The sequence below is a fragment of the Fonsecaea multimorphosa genome (assembly GCF_000836435.1).
Source record: "Fonsecaea multimorphosa CBS 102226 unplaced genomic scaffold supercont1.2, whole genome shotgun sequence".
Taxonomy (NCBI): Eukaryota; Fungi; Ascomycota; class Eurotiomycetes; order Chaetothyriales; family Herpotrichiellaceae; genus Fonsecaea; species Fonsecaea multimorphosa.
Genome location: NW_015971636.1, coordinates 1,964,824 through 1,990,404, shown reverse-complemented (window position 1 = coordinate 1,990,404; position 25,581 = coordinate 1,964,824). Strand labels below are relative to the sequence as shown.

Genomic DNA, 25,581 nt, shown 5'->3' with positions numbered 1-25,581 from the left:
CAAACCACCGCCATGGAGACTCAAGAACAGACTCGTCCGGTCGCCGACCCCCTAGGCGAGCTCTCCCATCAACAGCGTTTCTTCAACTACTTTCAGCATGAAATAACCGGTACAGTGCGTCCTCTGCGCTGCCAAAGAAACCGTGGCTGACGAAAGGGAAACTGTACGACAGCTCTCCAAGATGAAATGGACCGTCTCGCAGAAACTGCCCTCATAGGCGGCGAGCGCTCTGATGCCATGGACCATTGCCTCGCTGGCATCACGCGACTATCTGGCGAAGTCAAGGACGCTTCAGGCTATATCCCACCCTACGATCAGAGAACCTACGGCGAGGCTATCAAGGCTCTGCAAGAGAAGCTGGAAGAAACACGCAGGTCTCACGCTCCTAAACCCAAGTTTTCCTTCAAGTCAAAATCTCCTTCCGCCCTATCCCTCAGCGATGCTGCCGAGCTGGCGGCAGAGAAACGTCGAGGTGTACCAGGCTATCTATCGCCTTCCTCCAATCCCTCGTTTGTCAATACTCCTAGCTACATCAACACCCCCGCCAACGAGAGGGCACAGGACGAGCAGGATGCAATACCCGAGGGAAATGAGGAACCCAGACAAGAAGACGAAACCTCCGTCACGATCAATACCGAAATGAAAGCACAGCCACCGCCAACCGACCCTGCACAAGACAGTGACCGCCCATCGTTATCCACAACGACAACCTCAACCTCCATCTCAAATCAATCTGGCACACACATCATCCTGCCCTCGTCGGCCCCAAACACGCGAACACCGTGCTCGCTCTCGAAGCTCAGTGGGTGTGTGGTCGATCTATCCGTTCCCACGACCGCCACAGCACCCTTCGCGAGTATAACCATCACTTCCGTCTCCTCGTCTCTGATACTCTGTGGTTCCGTCTCCGGCCCTGCACACATCACAGGCGTAAAGAGCAGCGTACTCGTGCTCAAATGCCGCCAGTTCCGCATGCACGACTGTGAGAACGTGGATGTCTACTTGCACTGCACGAGTCGACCGATTATTGAGAATTGCAAGGGTATAAGGTTCGCTGTATTGCCCAAGTTCCATGTAGGTCGCTTACTCTCTCGAGCTCCGATTTCGCTCGCCTTTCGTCCTCTTCACTATGCGAATTACTGACCGAGCTGGGGAACAGAGTGACCTCATCTCCGAGTCCCAAGAAGATCCCTCCGCCGTGCCCAACCAATGGAACCAGATCGACGACTTCAAGTGGCTCTCCCCCGATAAACCCAGTCCGAATTGGTCACTGTTGCCACCTGAAGACAGTGTACCAGATGAGACCTGGCGAGAGATCGTCCCTGGTGGACCTGGCTGGACCGTGGGTGATATCCTGAAGGCCGCGGGTGTGGGTAGCGGTAGTTGAGAGGGTGGGGAACTTGAGAGGTCCCAAAGAGAAGCGAGGAGTCGTGGCGAGACTATACTATTTTCACGATGGACGATAGACGACCCAACTTTGCACAGTTCTCAGCTAAGACGGACCGAGAGGGACCGGAGAACGGGACAGCTTTGACGACGTTACTATGAGCGATGATGACCACCGACCGACACGACGATATACGATAAAAGGAGCACGGTGCCTGACAGCACGAAGAGGATGGAGATGAGAAGGCGTAAGGAGTAGACCGAGAGACAACTACCCAGGTGACAGCCGACATAGCAAAGGGACGGAAGAGCTAGATTGCCACAGAGAATCCAGGTTGAACTCTTCTCCACGGCCCAAGGGACGCCGGTGCACGGGTATCTAGGATACCTAGGTATACGATACGCGTCTAGTATGTGGGCACAGGTTGGGTCATGGATACTTGGTGATGATGGTATGGTAGTATTTGTGGTGGTGGTACAAAAACAGGCAGAGAAAATCTCTATCTACACTTACAAACACAGCCACCTGCCAGGCCATGACTTCGTGACAGAGACCCCGGAATATCTCCTCGCCCACTTCCTCCCGATGCTTGCTTTCCTATCAGACATTACGCTCGCGATAAGACTTTTGGGGACAAAAGTACTTGTGAGAGTACTTCGGCCCTTGCCCCATGCACATATTAGTAGGTGGGTTCCTGTTTTGGTAACCTTTTCCCTTCTCGTGTGACGATGCTTGAGACCACCGCTCACACACTCTCAATAGCAATGCAAGCATGGGTATGCGAGTGTTGAGAAGCCACCCTTCTCAGACCCAGATCTTGTCCCTTCTCCTCCAACCTTGTCAGCGCTCCCCTGCAGCGGTAACATCCCCCTGATATACTCAAACAAACCACCGACGCCAAAGCTATGCCATCGACCACCTGAGACTGGGGTCTAAAAATCTAAAACGAACAGCAAACGAGAGTTAAGAGACTGGATGGTGCTGTCGGGTAAGGATCGTTCATCATTTCAATTGTATTGCTGAAATGCAGAAAGCAGGGGGTGTGGTCCGGGCGGGGTGTCTGGATCGTAGTATTCAGTCATCAGTGTGCGTGTTGTGGAGTTTTGCTGCATGTATTGGGTATTCAGCAATCTCTAGGTAAGGGAAGAGATTCATAGCAGAATGGTAGTGTATGTCGACTTCAGATGAGTACTGTCGTCTCCCTGCCGTGGTGTACAATCCGCGTTGTCTCGTATCGGCAGCGGGAATAAAGTCGACGTTCACTTGCCACTAGGCCATAGCAGATGACTTTGACTCTCGATCCGGATTTCGCACCTAGTAAATATTAGCGGTTTTCATAAGCTGTTGTCAGGACCAATCCACATACCTGCAATATCCTCCTGGAGAAATCTCGCTCATCGGCGATGCTACCAATGCTTTGTCGACGATGTGAGTAGATCGAGGGATCAAGGCGCTGATCCGTCGATGACTTGTCTGACTTCCCTGATCCGACAAACGAACTGACCGCTGCATTACGACGGTGTTCTTCTTCAATTTCGCGGTTCCTCTTATGTCTCAAGTACAAGAGGACGCCTCCAATAATGCCAGCGAGACCAACGACACCAACGACAACGCCGACTGCAATGCCAACCTTGCTGCTTCCGCCAGATGATGATTTGTCAGGGGCAGCCGAAGCCGAAGCCGTCACGACAATGGTCTCGCCCGGTTTGGTAACGACTGCAGGCTGGGTTGTACTCGAGCCCTCACCGGACTGGGTAGGGGATGAGCTGCTCGAACTGCTGGTACTGTTCGGGGCGGTTTCAACGTCTGCGGTCAATCCAGTAAGGTACACTTGCCAGTAGCCGATGCCACCACAAGTCTGCTGGGAGTAGCCGTTGCATGGTGAGTTGCAATTGCTCAAGGCAACTTCAGCATCAAGGGCCGGCAATTCGTTACCACAATAACACGTTGATCCCCCAGTTATGGCCATCACAGGCTTGTTTAACTGCACACATATTCCTTGGCAGTAACCTGAGGTTTGAAAGGTGTAGTCTCCTTGCGAGCTCAAAGGGTCTACCGCGTTGTAGCAGCCTAGGGTTTGGATCGCTTTGGGGGCGTTTGTGGATGTCGGGGAAGCTGATGCTGACTGAGCTGATACTGGTGTTGTGAAAAGAGCGAGAGCCGCAGTCAGAGCAACGGCTTGGAGGAGTGATCGTGCCATGATTCGCGGTCTTCTTGGTAAGACGGGTTGAACAAAAGAATGACGCGGCTCAAATCTATCGATGCGCTGAAAGAATCACAGAATTGTGGCCCTTGAACTCGACGCGATGATAGAGACGTGTAGGTCGAAAGATTCGAGGTCGTCGAAGGTGAGGTCGAAGTTACTCAAGGTTCGGTCAGGTGGTGCCTCGTCGTGTAACCCAGTCAAATCTAGGTGAAGGCCAGTCACTTGGAAAGGCGCAGCTAGAATTTCTTTGTTCTCCTTCACAGCAGTGACCCGCACTGCTATTTTTTCTCTCCCGTGCTCTTTTGTTAACCTTCAGCAACCAGGTCCCCGATTATACATCAAAGGAGAGAGTGAGATGGTGGTGTTTACGGTTCTGTAGGGAGGTCCGTCTTCGGGTCTGTTTGAGGAGGTAAAGGGGAGCTTGGCTGGGAATGCAAGTTGAGTTTCAGACTTGATACACAGAGGCCCCTGAGAAGTCGATCAAAGTAGTAATTGAAGCTGAGCGAGTGTAAGAAGGAGGTCTCAGTTGAGACGTGGCGGGCGTCTAGACGGCGTTGACTGCGCTGTTGCACGTTGCCTCGATGGCGATGTGTTGAGGTTGTTGTGCTGGCCGAAAGGAATGTGGTGGTTTGTTTCTGTGGTGGTGCAGGTTGGAGAGAGGAAGAGTCACAAGACTTGGAAGGGAAGGGAATCAAGCTAGATGGAGCACTGACCGGCGACGGACAATGGCGGTGCCTGACGCGACCAGGGCAAGAGGAGATGCTGGGTGACACTAGGGGAGCAGGCTTGATGTTTCAATTGGTTCTCTAGACAATATTGAGCCAAATGCTGGGTACCACGTAAGGGCATTGGCAGGGGGGGATTGGAGCATTCACCGTGCAAATGAGAGAAGCCTCAGAGGGGCCTGCGCAAAGAAGAAACAGCGGCAGCAGAAAATGGCTCCCCTCGGAAATTGGCTGTCAAACGCCTATCCATGCTTTAGGCATGGTGGTGCCCCCAAGCTCCCCATTGCTAACTCTTTTAGGCGGGGTGTTTCCCCCCGGCTCAGCTTAGCCAGGTACCATCCACCTCCCTGTCCAATCCACTGCAAGCCACATGACAAGCCACTTTCGCCCACGTTATCTTGACTTCTCTAGGTAGTAACTTTATGTCTTCAACTCGAATCTTGATGAAGTGGAATTGGAGCCTGGATGTTTAATGCTATTTTGATCAAGGTCAATCACCTGCTGCAAGGAGTCTATAGCATTTGATGCGATGAGTTCCTGGCAGCGCAGATATCACAGAATTCGGTCTCTTCTTGACACGCTCAAACAAAAGCCCTTCTTCTGACTTCAGGATCCTGCCGAGGCACCAGGAACAGCATTATTATTATTCGAGCATGTTCCTGCATTGGTGTGCGCGGCCTTGCAGAGCAACGTTGGCTCTGATTTGCTCAATCCGCTGCTACCTAGGACTTCCGTCAGCCCCAGTTTGAAATCGCTGAGTGGCGTTCGGGTATGGCGCTTTTGATGGCGTGAGGGGCTTTGGACTAGGAGCACAACGAGACGCCTCGACTGCTTCAAGCAGCTTCTTCGCAGCAAGGGACGCTGCCAGTTATCCAGAAGGCCGCGTCGTTTCGTGGTCCTCATCTTGATCCGATTGGCAGCCCGCATTGTTGTGAGTTGCTGGTGCGCGCTTCTTCTGGCATGGTCAGAGCGGTGGCGTTTGGTGGCTTGCCCGCGGCTTGATTTCGCTTGATAACTGGATTCCCATACCCATGTTTGAAATGCACAACAATCGTTTGCAGAAGGGGATTAAAGGTGAAAAGGACATGTGCAAGGCAGAATCTGCCTTGGCTGTATGTAGTCTCCAGTGACACCCGTGAAGTTGTGGGCCATGGCTTGCAATCGAGCTGGTATTTCTGGAACATATATGGAGTACCACGTACCACGTAAACCGTCCTCGAGGCCACCATTGCACAAAATCATCTATTCATCTCCATATCAATCAGCCAGAACTCCATATGGCGTGCATCAATGCCAATATCAGGCCAAGTAGATATATACTCGCAACAAGTCGGCCCCAGCACCTTGCTTATGCACTTGTTGATTGTAATCCCTTGCCGGTATCTGAGTTCAAAAGTCCCTTGCAATAGACTGACCCATTGCCGCCCGTTTTGGCACAATGTGGCGACTGGCGAGCCAGTTTTCCCACCATCAGATCTAAAGGCGGCATCACTTATCTCGAAGATCCACCACCTCAAATTCCATCCCTTTCGCCTCCACGACGTGTCCAGGTCGGAGCGCGTCAGTGTAGATATTCTCAACATTGTGCGGATGGAAGATTCCCGGCTGTTCACAGCTGAGAATGGTCTTCTTCCCTGGAGGATCGGTTAGACGGTATACTCCCCAGTCGCCACCGTGAGTTGTGTCTCCCTTGCTCGGAGCACACACAATGGCCACGCTCTCTGCCAGCATCATCTGATATCCCGCGTGAGTATGCAAGTCTCGGCTGCTCATAAAACACGTCTGGGTAGGATGTGTATGTATCCAGCCAAGGATCATAAGATCCTCCGAATCCACATAGTCAAAGAGCTGTGATTCATTTGTCATCTCACACGTATCCGATGTTGCCGTTTGCGAGGGAATAATGAGACGACTAATGAAGAAGGCGTTGGCGATCAGCGTCCCACCAAGGAACCCGCACGTCTCCAAATTGGCCAACGTGTTTTTGTGAGCCAGTCGCAGAAAAGTTGTCCGCAAGGTTGGCGGAAGGAATATGGTCCGTAATGGTGTGCCATTCTCGAGATAGGCTGCAGGAGCAAAGATGTGCACCGGTTCTGGTGTCTGTGTTCTTGCTGCAGGCTGCTGTTCTGTCAACTTTTCAGGACGAGGCGGCACCACCGCGACACTGCTGCCAGGTTTCGGTGGTAGTGCTGGAGGTAATACTGGAATTCCCTTTGGCACGCTGGGAGATAGTACGTGAGGTAATGGAGAACTCAGCACGGGCTGATTATGATGGGCAGGGATACTCGGATACTGATATGTCACGTTGCTGCCCATAGATGCAAGCGGCCGGCGTTCGGTACCCTGCAAAGAGAAATTTGACCTCCCTTCAACTCGGGCTCGAATTTCCTGCAGCCTTCGGGACAAGTCCTCTGCATCGTTCCCAGACGTCTGCGTCGCCTGTCGACTCGCGGCTCTTCTAGAATTCTCCTTTTGCAAGAGTCTGACTGCTAGCTCCTTGTTTTCATGTGCCTGGAGTTGTTGGGGTCTTTGTGTCTGGGCCGGCCGTAGACTCGCAGGGTCACTGGCATACTGGTCCTGCGCTTGTGCGCTTCGCCTTGCCTCGCTCTCTATTTTGAGTTTGACGTAACGCTCGTACCGTTCGTTGATTCGGGGCTTCAGCAGGTCCAGGACCTTGAAGTTTGCGTTGACTTCTTTCTCTGCCTCTTTTAACAGCAGTTTATTCGCTTTGTCCCGAGCTTGCGGGTGAGCCGGCAACTGCGACAGAATGAGGTGGGCATGTCTGAACAGGAGAAGGTATGTCGTCTCTTCGTCGCCTTCACGAATATAAACCTCTGCCTGTGGAAAAGTCAGTGACGAGCTTCCAAAAGCGCGACAGGAGCCATAGACCTGTTTTAGCATCGCTTGCGCAGACCGAAGCCAGTACCGTAGGGGGATTTCGGCGTCATATTCATACTCTTGAGCGGATTTGGTGATTTGCTGGACATTTCGAGGGGGGGGCACTGAGCCCCTGCTCATCCTGAGAGCCGACATTGGTGCAGCTTCATTCAACCAGCCTTGGAGGGGTGGCCGTCCATGTGGGGTAGATTCAGAGTGCTCAGCCAGGCTTAATGGTCTCGAAATCCTGAGCCGACACTCCAGCGAAGTAAATCAATTCACTTCGAGCCAGGCAACACAGACGCACAAGTGCGCGATGCAGAGAGGTGGTTGTGTCTCTCATCGTGTTGAGAGTTGGGTAATTGCGAGTTTAGAGCAAGTGACACCGCAGTCAGGCGTCACTCATTTGAGCAGCCACTCGGCTCAAGGAAAGTCTGCCGAGTGACCATGGCGCAATATACCTATCCTATCGATCCTAGGTTCTTCTGTCAACTCACAGAATCTGATTAAGGCCGTAGGAGTAAATATGAAAGTAATACCCAGCGCGAAGCCGCTCGCCTTGCGGTTCAATACGTGATGACTTCTCGGGATCGGGACTAGGGTTTGTGAAGTACCTTGTAGGGAATGTGTTGCCCTTGCGCCTTGATTTTAGTGAGGTGGTAAATTCACCTTCAGTTCACTTTGATCTCACTTTTTTCCTCACACTTCCTTATTGTCTGTCCATAGTGGAGACAAGGCCACAGTCGTAGCCTCTCCGATGTATTTCCGACTGCGAGGGCGTACTGCAGAACCCATCAGCCAGTATAAGCCAGCATAAGCCCCTTATATGAAGAGAAGAACATAGGAGGTAGGATGCAGTGAAGTGAAGTCTATAATAACGATCACAGAGATCAAAGAAGGCCCGGTGACTCGTGTATAAAAGCGTCAACGAGGCCTTCATGATGTTGAATTCCCTCTACTTAAATCATCTTAATATTTCTCAAGTCCATCCATCACCATGCTCCGCAGGATTATCTGTACAAGCTGTCGTCTTTAGTTCATTCTTATCAAATCACCGTTTGGGACTCGCGAATCCAAGAGCTCAACACCAAACTGGTCAAGGTGTCGGGCTCAGCCAGTTCCCGCGGGATGTCTACGTGTTGCCCAGTTCGTGGACGAGGACGGTCGGCGACGTGGTGTTTGAGAGGGAGCATAGAAAGGGGGACATTTCGCAGCGTGGGAACGACCGGAAGATATCGTGGGGAACATTAGAGAGATGTTTGGAAGGGGCGGTGGTGCGTATGGGGTCGTTGAAGGGAGGGACGGATATTGATCTGAATTGTGAGGATGAATTATTATGAAGACTCAAATCCTTTTGGCACATGTGGGTGGTTGGTCTACTCCAGCTCTTCAATCCTCGGCGTCCCGCCCGTCATGCCCTGTGTTCCGCTGGGTCCGGCTTGTTCATTATCATCATCCTCATCGTCATCCTCTCCTGGCTCATCCTTCGGCATCCGCAGTCCCATCATACCCATGAGATTGCCACCGGGCCCCGCTTTGCCAGCCTGCGCCTTGAGGCTCTCCAAGAGATTCCTCGCCAAGTTGACGTCGATTTCGTTGTCGATATCGTCGTCCTCCGAGGACAGTTCGTAAACTTCGTCTTCGCCATCATCATCATGCTGCAGCTTCCCGGTCTTTGCCGTAAAACCTTGGATCGCTCTTTGCTTGGTGCCGGATGAGGACGATCCGAGATCCAGGGCGCCATGCCCTCGGAGTTCTGCCTCCATCTGTTTCATGAAGGTCTGCAGGTCTGCGCCACTTTCCTCTTCATCATCATCATCCGTCACGTCCAGACCTCGAACTGTGCCTGTCTTTGTTGCGGGCGGTCTCAGCGCGGATCGATGAGCCGGGTCCCCGGCGCCCGGGCCACCGGCGCCCGGGCCAAGTTCCTCCATCATGATCTCCCTCATCACCTCTGGTGGCATACCCATCATCTCCTGCATCATCTTGCTAAACTCGTCTTCACCAAAGCTAGCCTCTTTATCCTCACCTTCGTCGTCCTCAAATTCTTCATCGTCGTCGAGCTCGTCATCATCGAAATCATCGTCACTGTCTTCACCAAACAATCCCGCGCCGTCTGGTCCAGCTTTGTCGTCGTTCAAAAACTCCTCAAATTGTTTCACTATCCTTTGTAGATTCTCCTGTGCCGCCTTGTCGCCAAAGCCGGTCTTCTTTCCTTTACCTTCGGTTTGACCTTTGCGCGCACCGAGTTCATTCTCGAGATCGTCGAAACTGATATCGAGCCACTTCTCATCATCCTCTTGTTGGCTCCATGTTTCTATTTCAGTGTCCGATGGTAGTACCTCATCCCCAGAATCTAGATCGTCCAGGAGCATCTTCATTTCACGCACAGCTGGTCGATCCTGATATTGAGGATCCGAGATTAGCATTTCGAATCCACAAGTGACTTTCATCCCGGTCTCAGCACGAACTTGTGCCTTTGGATCCGTTCCTGATGGCATTGCGTCCGCAAAGACCGCAGGCGCCGGGAATTCCTGTGACTTTACCTGCGCATATGCCACGCGAGGAAATTTGACGCTCACTGTGACGAAATCTTCAGGGACGAAGACCAGTCTAGCTTTGTTGTCTTTGTTTTGTAGCGGTTTGAGCGCGATGGGATCTCTGAGGTAGAAGGCTTCCACTGCAGGGGCAATATAGGCTGGCTTCTGGTGAAGCAAATATGCGAGTTTCCGAGGTATCGTTATCAACGCATGATGCATGTTCGCTGAAATTTGAGCGGGATAATTGCGCAGCCGAAAAAATGCTTCTTCCTCCATGCTTATTGAGTGCATCAGCCTCTTTGGCTCATTCAAGATGACTTGCCTGGCTTGCGAGAGCGACAATTTCTCCTCAGTTCGCTTTGAACTTCTCGAGGCGCTTGCCGGCTTGATGATCTTCAGCTGTCCATCATGGATCCAGACACGGTTCTCGGCCACATCTGGCTCAAGCCAAGATGGCAAAGTGCCGGAGGCTTCGATGAGGAGGAACTCGCCGTCGCTATCGGTGACTTTGACCCAGAGATCGTTGAACTTTCTCGTCAGCTCCCTTAGAAGCCAAACTATGACCCATTCGTCTTCCACAGAGTCGCCGTATTCGGTTTGTCCGCGCAAGAAACTCAATCCTGAGTCCCTGTTAGTCTATTTTCGACGTCCGTATCCCCCTGGTACAGACCTCACCATCCTCTTTGTTCAGCTCCAGGGAGAACCCTTGGCGCTGCCAGATATAGTCTTTCAAATACTGCCGATGGAGTTCAGTGGCATACTTCTGTACCTCCCGCAATCGCAGTCGCAATTCGGAGTCATGGCTTGGGTCGAGTGCAGGCGAGGCTATGTACAGGGAGTACTCGATGCAGTCGTCTGGCAAGGCAGGCCTCGGGATGGGATGGAATGTAGAGCGAAACCAAGCAATATCTTCCTCTGTCGCAGACATTAGGTACTCAACCAGTTTCAGGCAGGCTGGAAGGTGACTGCGCAGATGGCGAGGGGCAAATTCGCAGTTGAGAATCGTTTGTCTTGCAGGCTTGCCAAATGCCCGCCGATCCCGCCAATGATATCATTCGGTGGGTGCCAAGGCCCGCTGGCCGGACCATTCCTCTTTTGACTAAACAACAACAAGCAACAATTGAACCGCGAGGTACTCACTCTTGTCACTGTACCGTAAAAGCATCACCGCTTCAAAAACAAAAGAGTATGGTTACTTGTTTGCCCTGGTCTTGTACCCTGAAACTTAGAAGTGACTGCTTAAGTCACTAGGGCTTTGACTTACGTCCACCCACGATGGCCGACTATATCAACACACCGCACCCGACCGATGCCTCCTACATCACCAATGGCCTGGATGGTCTGGGGTCGCCTGAGAAGTCCTTTGCAGCACCGGCAGAAAACCGCGACTTGATCAGCCAAATGAGAAATGCGAAGGCCCAGGGCGTCAACCTCCGGACTCCTCGAGCTGGACTACGAGATCCATTGCGCCTGCTCCCAAATGGCAACCAGCCTCGCTCTGAGTTCACACCTCTCATGCAAAGCGCCACTAAGAAGAACATGGCACGCCGCCTTTCGAACAAAAAGCCTGGCGCTCAGGCAACTCCGTCCTTCCTCAAAAATGGCTACACGCCTGGAGGCCCAAGACTCGGTGATATATCGCAGTTTGCGAGCGAACACACTTCAAGTTCAGCTGGAAATGCAGTTGACAACACTCCCGTGCCTCAACAGATCAGCAGCAGCGCACAAAGCACACCCCTCGCACAACTACCAGGACGAGATGCGGCCGGACTTATTAATGATGGGAACATGATGACGTTACGCGAGCAAGAAAGTATCATCGACAAGATTGAGAAGGAGAATTTCGGCCTGAAGATGAAGATACATTTCTTAGAGGAGGCTTTGTCAAAGCGAGGCAATGAGTTCAATCAAGCTGCACTCAAAGAGAATACCGATTTGAAGGTCAATAGGATCACGATGCAGCGCGAACTACATAAGTTCAAGAAGAATATTGCCCAGGCTGAGAAAGATGCGGAGGTCTATCGGTTACAGCTTGAAGAGTTCAAAGAACGAATTAGACGGAAACACGTGGACGAAAGTGTCCGCGTCGAGCTTGAAACCCTCCGTACCGAAGTCAAAGCAAAAGAGACTCAGATCAAAGCACTAGAAACTGAGAGAGACTCTGCAAAAGACCATGGCAAATCGACGATCGACAAGCTGAAAGATGAGATTGAAGACTTACAAGCTGATCTGCGAGAGAGGGATCGGAAGATTGACGAGAAAGATGATGAGATCGATGCTCTAAAAGCAAAGGCGAGCAAGGAATCAAATGATGCCGCTGAAATTGAGGACGAGCTGGAGTCTGCACGACAAGAAATCGAAGATCTCAAGCAGAACCTCGAGCGAGCAAAGGTAGCAGCACAAGAAGCAAAGGAAGGTCGGGAAGAGGCTCTGGATGAAAAACGCAAAGCCGAAGAAGACCTAGAAGAGCTGCGCGACGAGATGGCCAATAAGTCCTTCACAACCAAGGGACTAAGCAGACAGCTTGAAGAGAAGACAAATAAACTCGAGGACGATTTACAAGATTTGCAGGAACGACATGATGCCTTGCAGGCCGAATTTGCGCAGAAGTCAGACTCAGAGCGGCAGCTGCGTGAGAAAGTTCGAGAATTGGAGCGGGAAGGAGGGTCAGGACTTCGAAAGCTCCAGCAAGACCTTGATCAATCTCAGCAACAGCGTGACACATTGGAACGCAAACTAAGCAACATGACCAAACAACTCGAGACCGTCGAGAAAGAACTGCAAGTCAAGGTTGAAGAAAAGGATCTTTTACAAACACGTCACGATGCGCTGACCCAGGAATCTGCGGATCTGCAGAGGGACCTTTCCAAAGCGCAAAAATCAATCCGAGACCTCGAGACTGCTCTCGAAGACGAGAGACGACACTCCGCGCAGAATGATAACCTCCTCAGATCGCAGCATAAGCAAGAAATCGACCTTCTCAACGAACAAATCGACGGGTTACACCGTGAAGTGCATTCGAAAGAGCGAGACCATGCGGCTGATCTGGAGGAGTGGGAAGCACAGAAACGGACGCTTGAAGCAGCTTCTCAAAGAGCGGAAGAAAAAGCCAATGGGCTGCAACGCACGGTGGATAAATTCCAAGATGCGCAAGGGACAATCAATGGCCGTGAGATGAAGCTGCAAGCGGCGCTCGAAAGCGAGAAGCAACGCCATCACGAAGAAGAGAAGGTACTGGCCAAACAGATTGAGGAGCTCCAACAAGATCTCGCCAACAAGCGAACCGCGTCAGATGAAAACAGGTTGGAACTGAACAATGCCAAAGAAGAGCTGCGTATTTCGATCAGGGAACAGGCCGCACTCAGAGAAAAGGTGGCTGAGCTGGAGGAAGAAATTGAGGTGCTACAGGCAGATATTGAGCAAGAGCACGAGTTCGCCGAGAAACAACAACAAAAATACTCCAGCCACGCTGACGCCCAGATCCAGCAGATGCGGCAAGAAAGGCAGTCTCTGCAGACGGAGCTCGCAAAACTCCGGAGCGACTTGCAGGATGCACGCATGTCTCTTGAAAAGGCTGAACAGGAACGCGACGCTCTCGAGAGCAAACTTCAAAATGCCTCGAAATCCAACGACGACACTTTCGGGACGGACCAAGAAAAGCGAGAATTGAAGCGTATCCAACTCAAGCTCGAGAAAGACATTGCACGTTTGACGACGGAGCGCGACAATCTCCAAGAAGCTAATCAAGCGTTGGAGGATGAGATCAACGCCGAGCTTGAGCGAGCGAGCAAGGAAGAGGATCGTCTAAACGCGGAGATAGATTCGCTGCGGAACCAGAGAAACTTCAGTGCAGAGAACAGGGATCGCGAATTAACGTCCGCAAAGAACAAGGTTGCTCGTCTGGAGACTCGAATCAAAGATTTGGAGGGTATGCTTGACAATCATTCGAAGACCGTGGCATCCCCAGCTGGAGATATATCTGGTCTCAGACACGACTTGGTCGAAGCAAGAAAGAACGAAACAGCAGCCACAAAAAGAGAAACAGATCTGAAAGCAGCCAACCGGGACTTGAAGATGCAGGTTAACGAGCTCGAGCGTGAGCTGCATGAGGCCAAGCTTGCACAATATAAGGCCAAATCACCTTCCGTCTCACCTCCTCCGTCGCACTCGAAAGAAGTCTCAAGACTTCGACAAGAGCTCATCGATATTCGAGCCGAAGTTCAGGTGTTGAGCTCTGAGAATCGCGACTTGAAGCGCGCCGCCCGTCGAGGTTCTACCGACGAGGATCAGCTGGTCAATCTGCATGCTCAGATCAAGTCTCGAACGGCAGAGGTTGAGTCATTGAATGCGAAGATTGCTGAGCAGCATGACCTTGTTGATGAATTGCAGGAGCAGCTCAATCGTCTCCACGACAAAGACGGCGAGACACAACGCCTCTCATCAAGCATCCGCAAACGCGATAGACAGATTAATGATCTGAAAGCGCAATTACAACGTTTGCGGGAAGGACGGGAAGAAGTCAATGACTTGTCCATGCAAATCTCGGCCCGTGATGATGAAGCGCGTGAAATGAAGCATCAGCTCCGACGTCTTCGGGAGGAGCGCAGCGTGGCCAACAAAAAGGCTGAAGCTGTGGAAGACGAGCTTGAGGCACTGCAGAACAAGTATGAAGATATGCTAGAGCGCCTCACATCTGGCAAGTCCAGCAAAGATGAGATTCGAGCAAAGGAGATGAAGGGCCTGATCAAAGAAATTATGTGGTTGAAAGCCAAGTGCAGACGAGAAGAACGCCTGCGAAAGGATCTGGCATGGAGCAAGGCGTTCCTCGAGCAGGGCGAGGCTGTGAGGGTCGAGTGGTATGTTCCTTTCATTCCTTCTGATTCTTTGTCCGGTGCTGACGAAATCGATAGCAACCAAGTCGATCTCCATATACTGGGAGAAATGGGCGTGGCCCTTGACAAACGCAAGTATGAGGTCAAGCTGAAGCCGGTGCAGAAACTGCGTGCTGGCGTGCTGGCCGTCATGGCAGCCATCCGCATGAGCAAGATGGAGGAACAGTGGAGAGAGGCGAGGCTGCTCGGTGAAGAGCTGAAGTTAATACGAATCAGGCAATCGAAGCAGCGTTCGACTAGGCGTGTTTTGGTGATTTGAGATGCATTGGCTTGAGAGTGTTGTCAGTACTACGAGCATTGTATGTTGTTGGCGTCAAGCATGGGGGGATTTTGCATTGTTTGGCGCCTTTATTCAGGCTAACGACTATATGACCAGCCTCCAGTGAATTGGAGCTTTTAACAGACATGCTTTCCATCTTCATCATCAACCGGCCTTTGTCCTGGTTCTCTCGTTTCAATGGCCACGAGAAGCGGAGAAGAGCGTCGATCCCGCCATTGATTCTTGTTGTGTTGCATCATCGGGTTCTTCTTCCCCCTCTGTGCCGTATCTAATCTTGCTATAATTAATCGAGAGATTTTGTGTGAGATCCGAGGACGTTCTGATCGTCAAGCGATATTCGTGGGAGGTTTGATCATCTCTGCCATTGGAGTACATTGGGACTCGCTGCTCCATCCACAGATTGTCCATTTCTGGGCATCTATTAGTGTATATCAATTCAGAGACAGCACAGCCAAAACCCCCTCTGAGAGAGTGATTCCCGAAACAGCAGTATGAACGGACCAAACTACGACCCGACAGGCGTCGAGTTCTACTCGATCGACGACCTCTCGTTCTCGAGCGGCACGACCCTGCACGACGTGCGCGTGGCCTATCGCAGCTACAACCCATCTTCCACCGCGGGCGTGGTGCTGATCCCGACATGCTACTCGGGCCTGATCAACACGACACTGACATTCACATCTGCGCCCTATGACGCATTGGCAAAGTACCACGTCGTCGTGGTGGCGATGCTGGGGAACGGCGAGAGCGCGAGTCCCTCGAACAAGAAATTTTTCCCCGAGGTCGGCGAGTTGAGGTACGAGGACGTGATTCGCGCGCAGCACTCCCTCGTCACGGAACACCTCAAGGCGAGGGAGCTGGAGGCGGTGGTGGGGTTCTCGATGGGAGGCCAGCAGGCGTACCACTGGGCGGTCATGTATCCGGAAATTGTGAAGAGGATCGTGGTGATATGTTCGGCGGCGAGGACGAGCTTGCACAATTATGCGTTTCTTGAGGGTCCCATCGCCGCGCTGACCAGTTCGATTGACTATGTCGCGTGGAAGGCCATGAAGGAGAAGATCGCCCGCGGGGAGAATGTCGGTATCAACCTGAAGGAGGTCGTGCCCAAGCGCGGGTTGAGGGCCTTTGCTCGCGCCTACGGCGCCTGGTTGACCAGCACGGCGTGGTTCCGCGAGCGCCGCTTCACGCAAATGGAAGGGCACCCGGGGAGTGTGGAGGAGTGGATGCGTATGCGCGAAGACGGATATCTTGCCTGGGACGCGGAGGATCTGTTGGTTCTTGCCCGCATGTGGCAGATGGGCGATGTCGGGACCGTCATTCCAGGAGAAGGGGAGAAAACGATGAGTGAATTAGGCGGCAAGGTCCCCGATGATGAACTCTACGCCAAAGCTCTCGCGAGTATCAAGGCCAAGGTCCTCCTCATGCCCTGCAGGACGGATCAGTACTTCCCACCCGAGGACTCGGAGATTGAGATGAAGCACCTCAAACACGGCAGGTTGGCTGTCATTGAGAGTATTTGGGGCCATGTTGCTGGTGGGGGGTTGAATCCTGAGGATACCGAGTTTATGAATAAGAAGATTGCCGAGTTGATGGAGGAAGAGTGATTGATTTGGTCGGTAAATGAATGGTTACTCCGTGGTTCCAGCTCGTTGGGTACTTTGGGTACAATATGTACTCGGTATACGGATGGAAAAGGGAGGCTTTGAAGTTGGGCCACAGGTGCAATGTCACCAATGCTACAGACAGTAATATCAGCCAGGGCTACTGATGAGCTGTCTGCATTATAAAGAGGAATGAACCATCCGAGCAGAAACGTCTCCGGCAGGATTGCAAGCCAGAGAGACACCTATCTCGACGGGCCTCTGACGGAATGTTATAAACGAGGCTGACGACGTGGGTGTTCTAAATAGTTTGAACAAGAACAAAGGAGCCCCGCTGAATATACACACACACAGGCTATGCATGCTTAAAAGATTTCTCTTGTTTTTGATCCATCAGGCAATATGCATTGCTACCACACTTCCCCCCTCAAGGGATTTTCATTGAGTGAAGGGGACCGTGAGGAGCATCGAGCCCTCATTCTGGTCCCTATTCACTTCAACAAAAGATCCCAAGTCCCAAGGGATTCTGCCCTGGTTGAGGACATCTCATTTCCATCACAGCAACAACTATAAAATGAACAATCAACAACGCGTGCTCTCTTTGTATGCTTTTTCCATCCTGTTGTGGAATATGTATTCCAGACCTAGGAAACAGAAAAGATCCCTGCAGGTGGTGTTGGCATGCGCCGTGTACGTTTTATATCGTGACCCTCGCACCCAAAAAGAAGAAAAAAACAAGAACTTTGGAAAACTCCCGTATATCGCATCACACATCCATGTCCCAAAGAAATGCCCAAAGAACCACGTCAGATAAACATCACATCACAAGCACATTAGATAGGATAAGAGGCAGGCTTCAAAACAAAAGAAAAGACATTGCTGGTCTCCTTCGTTTCTCTCATCCTCAATCGTAGTTCTGCACTTGCCAACTCAGGATCATCATCCACAGAAACAGCACGGCCAGTATTATACTCCAGGCGAAGCTGGCCTTCCAACACGCGCAAATGTTACTCTGCGTTAGCCACGCCAGCGTCTCTATCGAGACGCCGTGGTATTCTTGGTTCTGGACAAAATTGTTGCAGTTGCTGTTGACGTTGCCGTCGCCGTAGAGTTGGATGGCCGTCTCTATCAGGGTGGTCACCCACAGCACGAAGAGCACGAAGCTGCCCAGGAGGATGATGCCGGGGATGAGTAACCGGCGCGCGGCGAGGATGAGGATGACGATGAGGAAGAGGATGGTGAGGGAGCCGCAGATGACGGCAAAGGGGAACAGCCTGTTGGCCCAATGTCAGCACATGCTCGAGTCCATGCACATCTTCCCATAGATCAAGAAGCATACCAAGGTACTCCTATACTCAACTGATCCTGTACGGCGATGAACCACGCATTGATTCCTAATACTGTAGATGACCCGGCCAACACGATGAATATCCATAGATTCAGCTGGACTTCGGGCCAGATATACCGCCGGCGCGACTCGCGCACTATAACTTCTGTCGCCATCTTTTTGGGCGAGTGGTGGGGAAGGGTGTGCAAGGGCACTGAGCGCGGCCCACGCTGCGCTCAGGACGAGGTGCGTTTGTGGGCAGGTATTTTACTGCGTGGTGCTGGATCGCAAGTCTGGTGATCAAGGGATACGACGTAGTGGACTCGAGCGTGCAATCGGCGCGAGAGATGTGTGGCTTTTTCTTCGTCTTATTGTTTGCAGGCTGGAGAGTTTCAAGGCGTTTTCAGACGAGGTCCCTCCTCCATGGGGGCCGTGAGCGTGCGCTTAAGAATGTTCCAGTCTGTTGCGGGCATATGATATGTTCTCGGTGCGTCAGGTTGAGCAGTTGGGCTGCAAGACGGCAAATGTTCCCGAGCGAGAGGAGAGGAAGACGTGGCTGCGGTGTGTGTGGTTCATCAAGCGTCGGTTTCTCAAGTTGGCGAGCTGGGTCAATGGGAAACGGCCACGACGCGGCGTCATGTTTGGTGTTTGGTGGATGATGGATGCATGTGGTGGAGAGTGGAGAATTGGCTGCGGCGGTGGTGGGTTGGGGCAACCGGATCAAGGCGGCGAGGGGTGGATATACAACCCCTACTACCTAGGTACCAAGTAAATAAACATGGTGAGATGGCTATCATCACGTTAATTATGTCCAAGTACCTTGGTATCCATCCTTCAGGCATAAATATACAGTCATGTGCAGCCATAAACGCCTGCATACGCATCACTCGCTTCCCGCCCTGACAATGCGTCCCCGTCCCCCAGGTCCTTAACACTATGGATTCCTCCCAGTCATTCCCTTGCATGTGCATCGTGGCTAGCGCTTCCAGCACGTTTATGCAATGTACATACAATACATGGAGATGCGGTTGCTGATGTGGTGGCATGTACTCCGTACAACTTCTGTGCCTCAAACACTCTCCTTCTCAAGTGTCGCTCTTGGGAACAGGCCCTTTGGCACTTCTCAAATGGTTGGCTCAAAGTCCTGCATCATGCGAAAGAGTACCGTAGATCCCTGGGCTCTATCATTACCTCAGGCAGACTCGAGATTATCTCAAGTATGGCGCTGATCCGCTGGTGATGGCCGTAGCATATTCCTCCTATAATTCGGGCACTCTGATAATCGACAAGTTGGTGACCGCCCAGGTTGTCCTCTGAGTTCTGTACTGTAAAAAAGACCTGGTCAAGATAAACAGATTCCTGTCGTTTACTCTTCAACAGTGACATCCTATTGCACTCTTAGTTAGCAGCTCGAGAAGGATAGTTGAGTCGCAAAGCCTACTTCTTCCACTTCTCGCATCGACGATGTTCCTCGTCGCCGTGCCGAACTCCTTCTATCCACCTCTATGGTCTCCTCGACAACAGTTCCCCGTGGCCGGCGCCGACGAATGACTTCCTCCTCGACGACACCTCGCCTATTGAAACCGAACACATTCCCGTAGTTGAGCGCGGCCCAAATGAGGTAGATGATAAGAAGAAACCCGCCGACTGACCCAAGCACGATGGCAGCGACCGTGCCTGGTTTTGGTCCAGAATTGAGGCCCAGGTAGGTGGTGGGTATGGCGAGGATGGCCTGTTGCCGTTTCGTCAGAGCCGAGGCGCCGGGCTTGTAGACCTGAAAACTATCCATCGAGGGTTGAAGATCAAAGCCGAAGAGGGGCGCCAGGGTGAAGCCAAGGTTTGCGCAAGCCTTTGTAATGGAAATCTCACAATGCGCTGTGTATGTGAGTGTGTGTGACACAGGTCAAGATGCTCGACGAGCACCGATCTCCCACGGTACTGTCAAGGTGTTGTTTATTGTTTTGGGGCCGCGGGGGTTTCTGATCAAGTACATGCACCCGTACGAGTACTCGGTAGGCTGGTCTGTCAGCCTAGTCAGCCCTTGAACCAAACAACAGGCCATCCTCCGCGCACCAGTTTAGCATGTGCTTCCGGGGTGGGAGCGCGGACGAATCTCCACATCCTCACAAGCGGGAAAACCACCTGGCATGGACTGATATGCCCCTCGTGCACTCAAGCTATTCCTATCTGTGAAGATGGATGTCGGGCAGCTGCTTTCGGTTGCAGCGGTTGGTCGAGTCTGAAAGAATATCTACCGTTTATTCTACAAACGCTTCATCGCATCTATCGGGGATTTACCCAGGTGCCTTTACAACGGCCCGGAAGTTTACCCGGTGTGTGTTGGGGAAAACGGTGTCGCCTATGAGAGCATCCTCGCTGCGGGCAGGATCCGTCAGACATCAGTCTTGTCTCTGTCCACAGGCGAGGGCAGCCTGTGAGCGTGCCTAGGGTCGTCGGTCGGTAGGCTCACTAAGCTCACCAGGCTTACAATAATGTACTGATACTCCCCTGTAACCCGTTTCTCTCGGCACGTTGGATTGCCTAACGCTACGGATAGCCGTCGAACATCTAACGAGACCCCGTGGGACACAACTAAGCGACGAGACGGATTGACAGCCTCAACAATCTCTGCAAACATGAGATCTCATTCAGGTCAGACTCAATATAATTGCAACACTTGTACCTACCAAAGTACCTAGTAGCCAACATGATGTGGGCGGCTTGGATAGCCATAGAACCCTCCCGCTTGAGAATAAAAGCACCTTTTGGTGGGACTCTCCTTCTGTCTTCAGGCATGCTGCAGCGCTTGTGAGGGGCTTGATCTTCCCGAGCTTCTCGAGTCTGGCAGAAGAATGTATTTTCAGTGTGAACTATGAATATGCCCCCGTGTTTGAGTATGTGTTGATATGGTGGGTCCGACGAGGCTGCAGTGTTGCCCCCGCAACCAGCCAAAAAGTACCTGTGAGTTAGTAGTAGTAGTAGGGCACGCTTCAATCCAGCTGCCGCCATGACCTTGTATTCGTAAACCGACAAACTCATCGTCCAACAATCATAATTTGCAGAGCTCAAGATGAGTGTCCGAGTCGTCGCCCGCGTTCGACCTCTTCTCAAGACCGAAATCGAAAGGGACCAGATCGTGACCAGCCACAACGGCCCCGATGGAAAGCCGACAATTGTCAAGATACCCAACCCCAAGAACTTTGCCGAAGAATACAGCTTCCAGTTCAACAGCGTCTACGAGCAACATGCCACGCAGCAAGAGATATTCGATGCCGAAGGTGAGTTTTTTGGTCCGGTCGCGAGAACTGTAGTCGCCTACTGACATCTGCGCCCGCAGTCGCACCCACGGTCAAACATCTCTTCCTCGGATACGATGTCACCATCTTCGCCTATGGCTCCACGGGGACGGGAAAGACCCATACAATGCGTGGTGGAAAGTCACTTGCTGACCGAGGAATGATCCCGAGATTGCTCAGCAGCATCTACAGAAAGAGTCGGGCGATAGAAAAGAGCAGTAATGGAGAAACAACTGTCGAAGTGTCCATGAGCTACTATGAGATTTACAACGACCGTGTCTTTGATCTTTTCGAGGCGCCTGAGAAGCGAACCGCTACTGGACTTCCCATCAGAGAAGCTGAAGGAGGAAAGACCGTTGTCGTTGGCTTGACCGAGATGCCCTGCGCCTCTTTGAAGGACTTCGAGATGTTATATGACAAGGCCAATGCTAATCGAAGCACCGGCGCCACGAAGCTTAACGCTCATTCATCACGATCGCATGCCATTCTGTGCGTCAAAGTGACCATCAGCACTCCGACGGAGACAAGAGTTAGCACCGCTTCGGCAATCGATCTGGCGGGCTCCGAAGACAATAGAAGAACGGGTAATGGGAAGGACAGAATGGTCGAGTCTGCGAGCATCAACAAGTCATTATTTGTTCTGGCTCAGTGCGTGGAGGCCATCAGCAAGAAACAGCAGCGTATCCCATATCGCGAGTCGAAGATGACGAGAATCCTTTCGCTAGGCCAAAACAATGGCTTCACAGTCATGATCCTCAATCTTGCGCCTGTCAAGGCCTACCATCTCGACACACTCAGCTCCCTGAATTTTGCAAACCGGACCAAGAAGATCGAGGTCCGGGAGGTGGAGAATGAGCCCATCTTCAAAGGTCCTCCGCGACAGGTGCCTGGTGCACCAGTGGGCGGCCCGACAATGCAGCGACAACCACTTCGGCCTCTGACCAATGTAGTCAATGTGAACCTCACGGCCAATCGGGACGCAAACACGAAAAATGAGAAACCGCCAAAGGCCTTTGCTGTCTACTCGGACAAAAACAAAGCGTCCATTAATGCGAAAGTCATCCCACAGAAGTCGTCTCCGCTGAAACGCACAGCTGATGCATCATTCCTGGCATCTACTCGCCCTCCTAAGATCTCGCGTCCCACACCCAGCTTCATCCGGCGCGCCCCAGAATGTCAACCTCTGGGCATGGACAAATCCTCCATCGAAACCCTAGTTGAGAAGAAGGTCACCGAGATTCTTGCGGCCCGGGCTCTCAATGGACCCGATCCAGCTCCACAAAAGGCCATATCTGAAGAAGTCCAGCGGCGGCTAGACAGTATTGAGAAGAGGCTGGAAGGGCAGGATGGCGAAAGGGCAGAAGGGCTAAGTTACCTGTTTATGGCCAAGCAGCATCAAGCCCGCGGGGAATATGGGAGCGCGCTGAAGATGTATGAGCTGGCCAGGCCATACTTCCCGGACAACGAGAAGTTGAAAGGCAAGATTGAGCGGCTGAGGGAGAAACTCGCCGCGAAGAAGGAGCCAAGCGATACAGCGGCAGAATCAGAGGAGAGGTCGACTCTGCCAAGCGAATTTGCCAGCACGAAGATTTCCCATGGCAATGACGAGGGTGATGAAAGCTACCAGGACGAAGATAACGAGGGATCAGCGTACCACGACAGTGACGAAGACGAAGCCTCTTATCGGCAGCGCCCGAAGAAACAGGCCAAGCAACAGAAACGCAGAGCAAGAGCATCATCACCGGATCCCCTCGCACAACAGGTCCCATCAGGTGCCTTGACGCCTCGAACACAATACCTACTAAAAGTCATCAACACTCGGGATATCGCGAAGATCAAGACATTAAACGGGCTTGGCGCAAAGCGTGCAGAGGGAATTGTGGAATACCTCAATGAGCAAGAGAGTGACGGAGTTGGGGAGGTCTTTGTCAGAAACTGGGCTGACCTGGCCAAGTTGAAGGGGATTGGAAAGAGGACGCTAGAGACGATGAGGGAAGGCGTCCAGGTGGCTCTGTGAGTGAGATGAGTGAGAGCAGGCTTTATTGTGGCAGTACAGAACTTGGCTTGTGTTGCACTGTGCTTTTGAAAGTGATCCAGATGATTATCTTAATGGATGATGGCCTAATACAGCCTTGCGACAGCCTGATGGACGAGGCTGTCGCGTCTCAATGGATGACGCGTTTTCTCTTGGCAGATGCTGTCATCCAACGATGCTGATTGGCTCTTCGCGTCTTTGATTCTCGACCGGCGCTGATGAGAATCTCTTGAAACGACTTCGAATCACCTGGCCATGGTGATGAGACGGTGTATATCGGCGTAGTTCGGGGTATTTGGTTCTTCTTGTTTGGTTGCTGCCTGACCATTTAACTCAACACCTGCATCGCCGTTAGCAACCGTGTCCAACAGTCCCATCTCACGGACCTTTGACTGACGGGACAGAGTCAGATCCAGAAGCTATGATATCTGCTGCTGTTTGCCGTCTTCCAGAGCAATATGGCTGCAACCCGCGACAATAGGTTCCTCCGCCCTGGCAGGAGCTTTCACTCACCCGTCGGCAGTGGCTGGCAGACTAAAAGCGACAAGACCGACATCGAGCTCGGCACATTGCTGCAGAAGCGCCCTCCATCGTGGACCTATGAAGACGATGACGACCCACTTACAGAAAGTGAGTCAGGGAAGACGGAAAGGGGCAGAAGATATTATCTACGCCGTTTGGCAGATCCCTCGGGCGCAGGAACCTTCTCAGCTGTTGTCAACCCCCATTCGAGGACAAAAGGCCCAACAACAGCGAACAGACACAGGAGAAGATGGGTGCGATCTCGAGTATTTTCGAGGATACTGGCTCTGGTCAAGGCCGCCTTGATGACCCTGTAAGCGGGAGCTCCTATTTAATTCTCGCACTGTGGACGCAAATATTAACGATTGAATAGAGGCCTTCTCCAGTGCATAGTCTTCATATGTGGCATTTTGGAGGCCGTCTTCCCTGACGAACTCGACCTCATCTCCGGTCCGTTCAGAGACAACTTCCTGTCACCGAACAACCCGGCTACGATATGGCACAGCGATCTCGATGTACTCACGGCAGATGTACAGCCTTTCATGTGTCACTCCCACAACGATTACTGGCGACGAGAACCACTATACAGCGCGATCCATGTGGGATGCACAGGCGTTGAGGCTGACATATGGCTGTTCGGCAATGAACTATACGTGGCACACACTGCATCAGGCATCCGAAGAAATAGGACGCTAGAGAATCTCTATTTGGATCCTCTGAAGCAGATTCTCGATCACAGAAATATTGCTCCTGATCTTCTGGGTCCGGGCGCCCTGCATAACACCCAACGCATCGGCGTCTTTGACACCAAACCTAAGCAGTCCCTTGTTTTGCTGGTGGACTTCAAGAATAAGCCGGAAGAGGTGTGGAATCGGTTTCATGCCCTGCTCGAACCCTTTCGCGACCGAATGTACCTCACTCATTTTAACGGATCTGACTTGGTCAACGGACCTCTGACTGTTGTCGTATCTGGCCATGCACCATTCAGTCGTGTCATTCAGAACTCAACATATAGAGACGTTTTTTACGATGCACCCCTTCACGATCTGGCTCCCTTACCAGGAACACCTCCACGGTCTTTTCCATCAACGGCGCTAAACACCCGTGTGGACGACACCACACCCTCGATAGACCCACTTTCTCAACCACCAGCTGATCCGGCAACTATCTACTCTCCCTACAACTCATATTATGCTTCTACGTCCTTCCGGCACTCGATCGGCCATCCCTTTCACTCCTCCCTCACGCAGTCTCAACTCGACAAAATCCGACGCCAGATCCGTTCGGCCCACGCCAAGGGCCTGAAGGTCCGATATTGGGGTATTCCCGCTTGGCCCATCGGACTGAGAGACTACCTGTGGAGAGTGCTGGTGAGGGAAGGAGTGGACTATCTGAGCGTTGACGACATTGAGGATGTACGATGGAAAGACTGGGGGCCTAGAAAAGGTGGCTGGGGAAAGAAATGGTGGAGGTGATTCCGGTCAATTTCGCAGCCATTGATGCCGTCCCTTTCTCCGAAGGTCACGCCGTCAAGGAATAGCTTGCAATGTGACATCGGACATGTATACATATATCGCAGCATTGTGGTCCACCTTGGGCTGACACGCCTTGCGGCAATGGAGAAGTCCTTCCAAAGTAAAATACGCCTTGCCCGGATCAGGTTATTGCCCACTCATTTCGGGGTAGGAGGACGGAACTGCTCTCGGTTTGAAGGCGTTTGAACTGCCTCAGCCCATGTTACACCGCCCCAATGGTGGCTTGGGTGGTTTGAACTTGCAATTGGACAGCTTCGCCCTTCGCCAACACATCATTTAGCCAAGGCGCTCTCTCCGTCAGTCTGATATTTTCCGGCAGCCTGATATTGTCGAACTGCGCAATCAACATTACGCTCAG

At 52.1% G+C, this 25,581-nt stretch overlaps 10 protein-coding genes across 10 annotated transcripts; 5 read left to right on the top strand and 5 right to left on the bottom strand.

Annotated features, from left to right (window-relative positions):
- Positions 1-12: 12 nt before the first annotated feature.
- Positions 13-1,387, top strand: Z520_01662 (uncharacterized protein; the record flags this gene model as incomplete). Its single annotated transcript, XM_016772178.1, has 3 exons — positions 13-109; positions 173-1,074; positions 1,160-1,387. 3 exons carry the CDS (start codon positions 13-15, stop codon positions 1,385-1,387), a joined length of 1,227 nt encoding a protein of 408 aa, XP_016637317.1.
- Positions 1,388-2,711: 1,324 nt separating this feature from the next.
- Z520_01661 (uncharacterized protein) lies at positions 2,712-3,587 on the bottom strand (the record flags this gene model as incomplete). Its single annotated transcript, XM_016772177.1, has 1 exon — positions 2,712-3,587. The coding sequence occupies one exon, from the start codon at positions 3,585-3,587 to the stop codon at positions 2,712-2,714; it is 876 nt and encodes a 291-aa protein (XP_016637316.1).
- A 2,219-nt stretch (positions 3,588-5,806) lies between these two features.
- Positions 5,807-7,351, bottom strand: Z520_01660 (uncharacterized protein; the record flags this gene model as incomplete). The annotated part of the gene is made up of 2 exons (XM_016772176.1): positions 5,807-7,156; positions 7,208-7,351. The coding sequence occupies 2 exons, from the start codon at positions 7,349-7,351 to the stop codon at positions 5,807-5,809; spliced, it is 1,494 nt and encodes a 497-aa protein (XP_016637315.1).
- Positions 7,352-8,571: 1,220 nt separating this feature from the next.
- On the bottom strand, positions 8,572-10,663 carry Z520_01659 (uncharacterized protein; the record flags this gene model as incomplete). Its single annotated transcript, XM_016772175.1, has 2 exons — positions 8,572-10,355; positions 10,411-10,663. 2 exons carry the CDS (start codon positions 10,661-10,663, stop codon positions 8,572-8,574), a joined length of 2,037 nt encoding a protein of 678 aa, XP_016637314.1.
- Positions 10,664-11,010: 347 nt separating this feature from the next.
- On the top strand, positions 11,011-14,886 carry Z520_01658 (uncharacterized protein; the record flags this gene model as incomplete). Its single annotated transcript, XM_016772174.1, has 2 exons — positions 11,011-14,591; positions 14,646-14,886. The coding sequence occupies 2 exons, from the start codon at positions 11,011-11,013 to the stop codon at positions 14,884-14,886; spliced, it is 3,822 nt and encodes a 1,273-aa protein (XP_016637313.1).
- Positions 14,887-15,398: 512 nt separating this feature from the next.
- Z520_01657 (uncharacterized protein) lies at positions 15,399-16,511 on the top strand (the record flags this gene model as incomplete). Its single annotated transcript, XM_016772173.1, has 1 exon — positions 15,399-16,511. The coding sequence occupies one exon, from the start codon at positions 15,399-15,401 to the stop codon at positions 16,509-16,511; it is 1,113 nt and encodes a 370-aa protein (XP_016637312.1).
- A 901-nt stretch (positions 16,512-17,412) lies between these two features.
- On the bottom strand, positions 17,413-18,011 carry Z520_01656 (uncharacterized protein; the record flags this gene model as incomplete). The annotated part of the gene is made up of 2 exons (XM_016772172.1): positions 17,413-17,782; positions 17,848-18,011. 2 exons carry the CDS (start codon positions 18,009-18,011, stop codon positions 17,413-17,415), a joined length of 534 nt encoding a protein of 177 aa, XP_016637311.1.
- Positions 18,012-19,201: 1,190 nt separating this feature from the next.
- Z520_01655 (uncharacterized protein) lies at positions 19,202-19,624 on the bottom strand (the record flags this gene model as incomplete). The annotated part of the gene is made up of 2 exons (XM_016772171.1): positions 19,202-19,222; positions 19,277-19,624. 2 exons carry the CDS (start codon positions 19,622-19,624, stop codon positions 19,202-19,204), a joined length of 369 nt encoding a protein of 122 aa, XP_016637310.1.
- A 1,281-nt stretch (positions 19,625-20,905) lies between these two features.
- Positions 20,906-23,148, top strand: Z520_01654 (uncharacterized protein; the record flags this gene model as incomplete). The annotated part of the gene is made up of 2 exons (XM_016772170.1): positions 20,906-21,113; positions 21,173-23,148. 2 exons carry the CDS (start codon positions 20,906-20,908, stop codon positions 23,146-23,148), a joined length of 2,184 nt encoding a protein of 727 aa, XP_016637309.1.
- A 790-nt stretch (positions 23,149-23,938) lies between these two features.
- On the top strand, positions 23,939-25,163 carry Z520_01653 (uncharacterized protein; the record flags this gene model as incomplete). The annotated part of the gene is made up of 2 exons (XM_016772169.1): positions 23,939-24,001; positions 24,075-25,163. The coding sequence occupies 2 exons, from the start codon at positions 23,939-23,941 to the stop codon at positions 25,161-25,163; spliced, it is 1,152 nt and encodes a 383-aa protein (XP_016637308.1).
- Between the last annotated feature and the right edge of the window lie 418 nt (positions 25,164-25,581).